This window comes from Meles meles, chromosome 1, assembly GCF_922984935.1.
Source record: "Meles meles chromosome 1, mMelMel3.1 paternal haplotype, whole genome shotgun sequence".
NCBI lineage: Eukaryota > Metazoa > Chordata > Mammalia > Carnivora > Mustelidae > Meles > Meles meles.
The window spans coordinates 209,241,580-209,252,045 of NC_060066.1; the positions used below are offsets into that span (position 1 = coordinate 209,241,580).

At 44.7% G+C, this 10,466-nt stretch overlaps 1 protein-coding gene across 3 annotated transcripts; it reads right to left on the minus strand.

The window, feature by feature from the left end:
- Positions 1-85: 85 nt before the first annotated feature.
- Positions 86-9,318, minus strand: LOC123944363 (TAR DNA binding protein). 3 transcript variants are annotated; one of them, XM_046009445.1, is made up of 8 exons: positions 9,170-9,318; positions 7,935-8,186; positions 6,095-6,258; positions 4,751-4,891; positions 3,859-4,029; positions 3,348-3,474; positions 1,252-1,285; positions 86-475 (listed from the first exon to the last, which is right to left on the minus strand). In XM_046009445.1, exons 2-7 carry the CDS (start codon positions 8,170-8,172, stop codon positions 1,266-1,268), a joined length of 861 nt encoding a protein of 286 aa, XP_045865401.1. In that variant the 5' UTR covers positions 8,173-8,186; positions 9,170-9,318; the 3' UTR covers positions 86-475; positions 1,252-1,265. The 3 variants fall into 3 exon arrangements, with proteins under 3 accessions (XP_045865401.1, XP_045865384.1, XP_045865392.1); XM_046009428.1 differs by lacking the exons at positions 86-475; positions 1,252-1,285 and having other exon boundaries at positions 1,549-3,474; XM_046009436.1 differs by lacking the exons at positions 86-475; positions 1,252-1,285 and having other exon boundaries at positions 1,549-3,474; positions 7,935-8,182; positions 9,170-9,311.
- Positions 9,319-10,466: the final 1,148 nt, after the last annotated feature.

Here is a 10,466-nt window from a genome sequence, read left to right on the forward strand (position 1 = left end):
TCACTTTTGAACGGTAACTTTCCATCGCCTTTGTCACATACAAAAAAGAAACTGTATTTTTCCATTAAGACTCCAGACACTAAACTGTGGTGACAACAAATTTTTTATTCAACTGGTTCAAAAAGTTTTGAGAATGAATGCATTGAGATGACCAAATAGACTTTTAAAAACAAATCTTTGCCAAATAGTTTACTTTTAGACTTCATTTTCTTTTTTTCTCTTTTTTCTAGGGTAGAATTAAATACCCACAGCTACTGGTAGCACAAACATGTTAACAGAAGGCTGCTCCACATTGAAAGCCTTCTAAGACTGGTAACTAGATTTACAACAAGTGTAAATAAGGGATCAAAACCATGCCATTGACAAGTGAACTTACCCCTGGGCTCCTTGGAGGCTTGTCAGTTTAGTCTTTGGAGGTCCCCGAATACCATTTTAAGTGTTACCATGTTACTGCTGCTGAGTAATAGTGCAAGTGCTAAAATGCAAAATTCAGATGGTACAGGGTTTGGAAATCATGCAATTTAGATGCAGAAAAAAAAATTCAAACAACGCAAGATCCTTTTACAGAGGAAACTGAATAACGAAACAACGTGGCGATCACAAGTCTAAAGGACGACTTCATTTCTAAAAGTTTCAAACACGTAACTTGCAAAATGACAAACCTATTTATCATAATCTAACCAGATAAGGGCATCAGGTAAAACTACCAACACAAAACTGTTCACATTCTTCCATCAGAAAACAAGCTCAACTCTCATAGCAGTTACATACAAAGTACAACAGAGAATCAGTATTATTGCTTTTACATACTTCACAATGCATCGTGAGAGTCTAATCTGAGTTTGTAAACGATTTTATTCAACGTTACTCTAGTCCCCCACTTGTGGGGGACAAAGCCCATTTCACTTAACACTTCCAGACAGACAACCCACCCTGCTAGTTCTTAAAGCTATCAGGCTCTGTAATGGATTTCAGGCACAAGATAATTTGTGGTTTCTTCTACTTTATCCCTACTGCAATTAATTCCACTTTTCAAATCCCAAACTAGGAAGGTGCTGATATGCCCTTCTTTTCAACTGCTATGCTTTGCTACAAAGCATTTGAAAATAATTAACAGAGTTCTTCCCACTCCCCCAAATAAGAATATTTTTAGAAGGCATGAGTCCCAATGGAGATTTATACAGGCCATGTAAATAGAACATCACCCAAATGCACAGAGGCACTAGTAAAAAGCCGGAGGGTACTGCTTACCATTTTAGGTGCGGTCACCCAGACTTATTAAAAACTAGATTTAAAAAGAAAAAAAAAAACAAAAAACTTTCACTTTGGACAATGCAAGAACAAATAGCAATTAAGTCTGGGTATCAGGTGTCAATGCATGACAGGTGATGAATCCATTTGACTTGAGACAACTTTTCAAATAAGTTTATTTGAAGCAAAATAAACTATTGCCAAGAAACTTTATGAAAGTTCCATCTCAAAAGGGTCAAAAAAGGGGAATTAACTGCTATGAATTCTTTGCATTCAGGGCTGCAAAACAAAGACACATATTATTTAAATCAGTTTTATTTAAGAATTTCCAACATTGACAACTCTTATAAAAAGCATCCAAGCACAGGACACAAAACTGCATCAAACAGCATTCTTATGGGCAGCTAACAGACATGAGAACTTCCACCCTTCTTCGCGACACCCCGAGCTCACTGGTGAACTCTGCTTCCAAGTACGCCTGCAAAGCACACCACAAGCTCGTCCATGTTCTCACCCCACCAGCTTCAGTTCACGTGACCACACTTACAGATCAGTAACAGAAGAGAACACACACCATACAGCATTCACAGCAGTTGACAAAGGGGTGGGGGAAGTACAAGTAATCGTTTCACTTAACACATTCAGCTAACGTGGGTTATCTAGGAACAAAACTCACTTAGTCTTCCAACAGATGTGGATGTCCTTTGAATGCAAAAAACATTCGTACATTATTTGCTATCATTGCTCTCTGCACACTCTCTCACCAAAGCCACAGGATTGAGAGACACATCTCGCCAAGTTAAAAAATATCCATTATGCACCACCAAGTCTCTGCACGCGCTCTCTCCTTTTCTCGCTCATACTAGCCTTTCATGCCTCGGCACCACCATCAATCCCACACAAGGTTTCAAAAGTTCAAACAGCCTTCTGGTTCCATATCACAGCCTTGCGTTCATAGCGTTGATACGACTCCATGAAATAAAGAGTAGCGGATAAAAATGGGACACCCACCGTCAAAGACGCAGCCTGTGCAGCGCGCTGACGAGTTCTTGAATGAGAAAGCGTGCAGACAGAAGTATTCCTATGGCAGAACATTTACAGCACTACTTTCAATGAAGTGCTTCTTCCATAAACATTTGAAATGAGATGAACTGCAGAGATTAAATGAAGGCTTCATATTGTACTTTTGCATGTGAAGGGAGACAAGTGTTAAAAAAAAAAACAAGAACAAAAACAAAGAACCAAACACTGTGACACCATCATCTCCAAGAAGGAGATTTTCCTAAGGGAAAAATCCATATGGTGGGGTTCAAATTAAAACAAGGAGAAAAGAATGTAGTTCTAACCAATGGTTTCCATTTGAACATGCAAAGAATTCACTTGACAAGTCCAGGGATAAAAGAGTACAGGAGAAACCTTTTGATATCAATTGTAGTGTGTTGGTTTTTACCCATCAGGCAAACAGCAGTTCACTTTCAAACACTCAATATTTCAACCCTTTATGTAACAAAACTTATAAAATTCCTTTAGCTTTTCCTCTTTTTCTAAAGAAAAATGTCAAAAATACTGCTGAATATACTCCACACTGAACAAACCAATTTTGAAAATTCTTAGTACATATGTATCTTACAATATACTTACCATGTGTTTAGAAAAATTTGAATTCCCACCAGTCTCTACCACGCCCACTCCCTACATCCCCCAGCCCGAAGACTTAGAATCCATGCTTGAGCCAAACCCTCCATTAAAACCGCTGCCTGACCCTGCATTTGATGCGGATCCCCAGCCAATGGCTGCACCTGAATTAGAACCGCTATAGGAGTTATTTCCAGAACCAAAGGCCTGATTTGGCTCCCTCTGCATGTTGCCTTGGCTTTGGTTGTTACCTGACGGGCCCGACTGGTTCTGCTGACTGGCCAGCATGCCCATCATGCCCCAGCTGCTCTGCAGCGCTGCCTGGGCCGCGGCCATCATCGCTGGATTAATGCTGAAAGCACCAAAGTTCATCCCTCCGCCCATATTACTTCCTTGATTGTTCCCCAAGCCGGCCCCACCCCCTCTACTGTTACCAAACCCACCCTGATTCCCAAAGCCACCTGGATTACCACCGAATCTTCCACTTCTTTCTAACTGTCTATTGCTATTGTGCTTAGGTTCAGCATTGGATATGTGTACGCTGATTCCTTTAATGATCAAGTCCTCTCCACAAAGAGACTGGGCAACCTATAAGAAATAAGGGGCGTAAATAAGGGAGATTAAACCACTGACTCAGGCATCAAGGTAGCAATAACACTCAGATTTCAAGCCACTGTCTAAGCTGGAGGACAAATGAGCAACGACCGCTCATTTCATTCAAACCCATAAAACCGCCTTGAGCTCTGGGAAGGCAGCAGGGATCTGTCAGCTTATTCTCAAGACACAGAACGCTCCGAGTGAACTTTGCTCCGAGTGAACTGCCTCACAGTGAGAAAGTATCGCAAGGGTTGCTCAAGACCATCTAGACCCATCTATCCCACAGCTCACCTAAGGACGGCAACAAGCGGCGTGGGAGAAGTTCAAGACAATTACCTAACAGAGCTGGGACAAAATTATTAAAGAGAAACATACCTGATCGTCTGCAAACGTGACAAAGGCGAAGGCCCTGAACGGTTTGGGAATGAAGACGTCTACCACCTCCCCGTACTGGCAGAAGAACTGGCGCAGCTCGTCGGCGGTCATGTCCTCCGTGCAGCGCCCGACGAACACCTTCCTGCTTCTCAGAGGCTCGTCCGGGCTTTGCTGGGCAAGTCGAAAGAAAAGAAAACTGTGAGAACTATTCTACGAGCCAAGAAAAGAGGATCTAACAAAAGTTACCTGCCTTTTCTCTTAGTCATTACGAAGTAGGTACATTCTTAGTTTTCTGCACCAGCACGTCTTTTGAAAACTTTGGTGAGGAAAAACATTTTATTTTTTTTAAAAATCTAATTTTTAAGCTCTCTCTGCACCCAGCACGGGGCTTGAATTCACAACTCTGAGATCAAGAGTCACACGCTCTACTGTCTGAGCCTGCCAGTGGCCCCCACATTTTAAAGTTTAAAGCTCACGACTATCTACTTGGATTAAGGAAAGCCAATGACAGAAATGCCCTGGCAAAGACACTAACTCTCCTAGTCAGTCCTGCTTGCCTGAAACCAGTCAGGCCTTCGTGATAAGATTAATGTATTCTGACTGTCCTCGCGTTTTAATGTGTATCTACGTAAGAAACTGTTCGCTCACTAAAAATAACAAGAAAAAGAATAAAACAAAAAAATTTTAGTTTAGAGGGATAATAAACTAAAGATTTCAAACAAACAAACTATTCAGCACACATGCAGGTACTAAGGCTTTAACAAGGCAAAAGGTTACAGGAATCCACCAGCCACCACCTTTTCCAAGTGCATTTTATGTGTTATTTTACAATGTCTTCTAAGGGAGTTTGTCAGCAAAAAGTCCCAAAGCACAGGAAAAAAGAGCAAAGTACCTTAGAATTAGGAAGTTTACAGTCACACCACCGTCCATCTATCATATGCCGCTGTGACATTACTTTAACCTGGGTTTCATATTCCGTAAAACGAACAAAGCCAAACCCCTTTGAATGACCAGTTTTAATATCCTTCTTGACCTAGGGAAAAAAAACAAAACAAAACACAAAAACCAATGAAATTTACTAGATACCCCCCACTACCACCAAAATCAGTTCCTTGGTAATTTGAATGGATTCACTTTGTTGGGAGTTGCTCAATTAAAATTCAAACCAAGTCGTTAAGTGTCTGCCTTCAGCTCAGGTCATGATGGAACTGAGCCCCAAGTTGGGCTCCCTACTCAGCAGGAGGCCTGTTTCTCCCCCTCTCCCTGCTTGTGTTCCTTCTCTATCAAATGACTAAATAAAATCTTTTTTAAAAAATAAAAAATAAAACAAAGTAAAACTCACACCAAGTTACTCTTGAGATAAAAAAGCAAGAGGAGGGTAAACATTGAATCCAGACCATGTTAATAGTTAATCATGTCACAAAACAGAATTTTAACAAAATGTTTTAGAATGCAAAGATGTATTAGATCTAATATTTACAAAACCTAAGTGGGAAAAGCAGAAAAAAAGTATTTTTCTTTTTAGAGTTTATTTTAGTAATCTCTCTACCTAATGCTGGGTTTCATCTCACAACCCTGAGATCAAGAGTCACATGCTCTCCCAAATGAACCAGCCAAGTCCCCCCACCTTTAAAAATAAGTGCTTTTTGATCTCCCAGCAATGTAAGTTACAAAGAAATAGGCTATGGGCACCTGGGTGGCTCAGTCAGTGAAGCATCTGTCTTCAGCCCAGGTTATAATCTCACGGTTGTGGGATCAAGCCCCACATCGGGCTCCCTGCTCAGTGGGGAGTCTGCTTCTCCCTCTCCCTTTGCCCCTACTCCCCCTCTTGTGCGTGCTCTGTCTCAAAAAAAAAAAAAAAAAAAAAAAAAAAAATCTTAAGAAAAGAAAAACAGGCCCTTGAGCCTTTATGCAGCAGGATTTTATAACATCAAAGGCAAAAATATAGGCTATATGCATAATGGGAAATAGTATAACCCAAGTTTGGTTTTTTGTTTAAGTAGGCTCTAGGCCCAACATGGGGCTTGAACTCACAACCCTGAGATCAAGAGTTGCATACTTGAGCCCGCCAGGCACCCCAACCCATATTTCTTTTCGGCATCCCTTATGTATGCATGTAGTAAACACAAAAATACTGTCTGCTGGGCACGAAGGGAAGACAGTGTCACCAAACTACAGGAATTCTGGATGTTCATTCATGGGAAGAGAAAAATCGTTCTATGAAATCAAAGTTTACCTGAACCATGAGAACTTCTCCAAAGGTACTAAAATATTCTTTTAGATCCTGTTCAGTCGTTTTCCATGGAAGACCCAACACTATTAAATCAGACGTTTTCTGGACAGCTCTTTTCACTTTCACTGCTGATGAAGCATCTGTCTCATCCATTTTTCTTTTGTTATCTAAACAAAACGAGCAGAAACCTTTCAGAACTCCTCACTTAACATGTCTTAAAACACATTAGGTCCTACACCTAACAATAAGAAGCCAAAAGATTCTAAGAATAAGATATTGAAAACTTTTCGCAGAGTGAGGTCAGCTCTCAAAGACAGACGGAGGGATTGGGGAAGTGGCTGAGGGGCTTTGCTGGTGCGAAGGCAGGAACTCCCACCTCTGGTTTCGTGAGATCTTAAGATTATGATGGTTTGTTCTCCCCACTGAAAAGGCACAGCAAAACAAAAATAATTCTACTTCACTCTGACTCTAAAAACATAGTAAGGGGGAAAAAAACCAGGCTAAAAAAGCGTGCTACACTTTGTGCCTATTAAATAGAGTTGCTCAATTACTTTAATGCCTGTAACTTTAAAAAGTTATATACCAAAAAACGATCCAACTTTTATCTCCAGCTGTATTTAAGGGTGACTTCAATTTTCTTTTTCTTTCTTTTCTAACCATTCAACCAGGAACTCATGTTGATTTTGTAATAAAAAAGAAAGTCCTGGGTTACTTTTAAAAAACAGTATTCAGAAGAGAAGTGGAAGAACTGAATGACATTTTAAGAAATAGACTATCTTTAATTTTACAGATTTTTCATTTTCATTTTTTTTTTTTTTTGAGAGCGAGCGAGCGCACACACACAGTCAGAAAGTGAGAGGGAGAAGCGGACTTCCCACTGAGCAGAGAGCCTGATGCTGGGCTCCATCCCAGGACCCCGAGATCACAACTTGAGCTGAAGGCAGTCGTCCAACAGACTGAGCCACCCAGGCAACCCTACACTTTATTTTTTAGAGCAGTTTTAGGCCACGGCAAAGTGGAAAGGAAGGCAGAGATCTCCCACACCTCCCCTTTCTCCTCTACAGGTGCACAATTTCCCCCATTATCATGATATTCCTGCCCGTCCAAGATGGTACATTTGTTTCCACTGATGAACCCACACAGACATTATCTCCATCTAAACAACATTTCAAATTTGGGTAACAGCATACTAAAGAAAAACTAAGTTGATACTGTTAAAAGTGTTCTCAAAATGGAAGGCAAAGTCTTGCAAACTAACCAAATAGGATACTTTTTGCAACATCAAGTTATAATAAAAGTAACACAGCAAAAGTAACTAAATTCTTACTACTAAAATGTACCTGTTTCCTCCATAAACTTAATGCTTCCTTTTTTTGGATTTAGAACACCAGTGATAAGTGGCAGTGAGAATAAGACCAAAACCCCAAATTGTAAGTGCACTAAGTCAAGATTTGGGTTCCTGCAACAGATTATTATTTGAGGAGGGAAAAATCAGATTAACTGAACCAATGATATAAGCTTGCAAGGACGAAAACCAGAACTAAGTATCGGGGCACTTTGAAAGAATCTACTGACAAAAGACTGATCTTCACAAAACATTCTTAGTTTTCTTTGAATTCAGCATGAACTTGGCATACTTGTCCAGATAATGAAATTCATAGCTTTCTCTTTAAAAAACATTCTCTATCTCCAATTTTCACTAATTTAGACTGCAGACGTTCCAAACCAGTCTACTGGTAAAGTTTAAATAAACACTGGGGTTACAGGAGAGGGTTCACCGTGACATGAGGCGAGCAGACACACACACCAGAGTTCAGAACTGCAAAAGCAAACAGCAACAAACCTTTGGGATAGTTGACGACATACACCAGGTTCCCCCAGCCAGCATCAGGGGCATGCAGAATCCCTTCCACCAGCCGGACACCTCTCATACACTGCGACACTGGGTTCCGGTAGCGCAGCCCACATGCGCCGGGAAACTGGGCTGTAACTGTGGACAGCAGCACTGTCCCGTCGTCCTCTGACGGTATCTCAATGGGCTCGTCATTCTCATCTTCAGTTACCCGAATATACTCCGACATCTTTTCTTATCTTTCTTAAAGGGAAAAGAAATGTTAATGACATACGCTCACGTGGAAGAAACTGTTTCATTAAAAATCACCCGAACACTACGGCGCCACCGTTCTAGGACTTCTAGAAGAATTTTAGGGTTTGGGTTCTTATACGTGTTCGTGATCGCTGAAACGAGGCCAAGGCAAGGACAGTGCCTTGTGAGTTCATTCCTGCGATAGACACTTGCCCAGTGCCCGCCGCGCATCAGATGCTGCAAGGGGAACCGGTCAGTCCCACAGAGCACGCTGGTGACAAGGGGCAGGGCGGGGAGGAAGGGGACGCAGAGATGACAGCAAACAAGCTATTCATTTATTACAGCCGTGCTATACGCCACCAGAAAGAAGTCCATCATCCTGGGGGCCGAGGAAAACCTACGCTGAGACGTGTATGGGTGTCAGAGCACATGTCCCTAAGAACGCGATGCAGAAGTCGCGTCGAGGAGGAACGCAAGCAGTGAGCTGGACAGAGCAGGAAAAAAGTTCCTCCCTGTTCCTCATTGGGGGACTTCCGGGGGGAACTCCCCAAACTTGAGTAAGGACAGCGACGACAGGTCCTTAGCGACGCGGGCCGCCACCTCCCAGAAGCCAGTGCGTGGTGGCCGAGGGAGGAGTTTTTAAGCGCGGCCGGAGGTACAGACGCGGGGACCCAGGGCCTAGGCTGCCGGGGTTCCCCGGCGTGCCGGGTGCTGGAGGCCAAGGGCACGGCTCGGGCCCGAAGCCAGGCCAAAGCTCCGCCTCGGGCTGCACGGCACCGCGGGCCAATTGTCCTTGCTCCGGCGCCGGCTGCCACCCCGCGCCGGGCCCTAACGACGCGCCCGCGCGAGGCCGCTCAGGCAGGACGAGGCAGGCCCGGCCCCACGGCTCCCTTCCCGGAGCGAGGGCGGAACCCGCTGCTTCCGCCTCGGGACGCGCAGCGCGGGAGCCGAGACGCCCAGGGCGTCCTCAGTGAGAAGCGTTCGCGACTCACCCGCTAGGCCGCTGCTAGGAAGCCCGACAGGGAAACCGAAGCAGCGAGGGATCCTGGAGCAGCCCAGCTAGCGTTTCGCTCCCACAAAATGGCGCTAGGGCCGCCTCCTCCCCCCGCCGGCCGTCGTCCTCTCCCACCGGCTCTGCGTCAGGAGGGGAAGGACGCCTCACGGAGGCACAATGACCGTCTCCCTAGAGAGGCAGCGCTCCCTGGTGAGAGACTGAGCAAACAGGTCTGACTTAAACTCTATAATATGACCAAAAATCTGGGTCAGAAAACTCAAAAATTGAAAAAATAAGGAAGCCTAGACTGTTGGCTCCCCCCACGTAGCGTAACAGATGGCTTCGCCGGACCAACCGTCGGCCCCCGGTCCCGGCCTGAGCTCGCGCACTCTGAAAGTGCGCGAGACTATCTTAGGGGCAGGGCTAGGAGGGACAGGGCGGGGCCAGGTGAGGTGGGGAGGGGAGGGGCGGGGCCAGACGGGGGCGGGGCCAGACGGGGCGGGGAGCCGGGTCCCGGGTCTTTCTGACTTTCTAGAGGGTAGAGAGAGCTGGGAAGTCAAGCAACCTTTGTTTAAAAAGCCAGCCGGGGGCATCCTCTCCCCACTCCTCTAGGCAAGCTCCGCACCTGGAAAGAATGACTTTATTTCAAATAAACAAATGATAGCGCCTACCATCCTCCTCGATATCTCGTGTACGGAAGGTACTATTGATAAAATTCTCATGTACAGGTGAGGAGGAAACTGAGGCACACAGAGGTTAAGTATCTTGCATGAGGTCACCCCAGGCAGTAAATGGTGGACTTGGGATTTGAACCCTAACTCTAATGGTAACATACTCCAGCTCCAGGCCTCTAATAATAACACTGTGCTTTTTCTGTAGTAGGACAGGCCCTGCCCAACCTCACAGGGCCAGTCAGTGGTGGAACTGGGATTTGAACCCAGGCAGCCTGACTCCGGAGTGGAGGAGCTCCATGGCCTCCCCGACAGCCTCCTAGGGAATAAACACTAAGACCGGCAGGGGCAAGTCCGGGAGCTGTTTCTGCTAACCAGATAATGGCTGTGTCAATTTGCAGAGATAAGGGAAGAGAGCCTGGAGGTAGACAGATTGCGGATCCTTTATGTGCTTCCGGAGGCGGCCCAGCACACAGAGGACAGCAGAGTTTGGGCACATGGGCCCCAATGGTCACTAACATTTTGAAGCGCCGGATGAAGCATGGAGGCCTGGGTCATCTGAACTAATCCACTCAGCCATTCTGGGGGGAGAAGTTCATTTTATGGGGCGCCTGGGTGGCTCCG

What these genes read in the sequence shown, in the direction of transcription:
- LOC123944363 (XM_046009428.1), bottom strand. Translation starts at nt 8,172, where the DNA reads ATGTCGGAGTATATTCGGGTAACTGAAGATGAGAATGACGAGCCCATT. An exon ending in GAGAAGTTCTCATGGTTCAG is followed by an intron (nt 4,892 to 6,094) that starts GTAAACTTTGAT and finishes TTTTTTCCCTAG; the next exon opens with GTCAAGAAGGATATTAAAAC. An exon ending in GTAAACTTCCTAATTCTAAG is followed by an intron (nt 4,030 to 4,750) that starts GTACTTTGCTCT and finishes CGACTTGCCCAG; the next exon opens with CAAAGCCCGGACGAGCCTCT.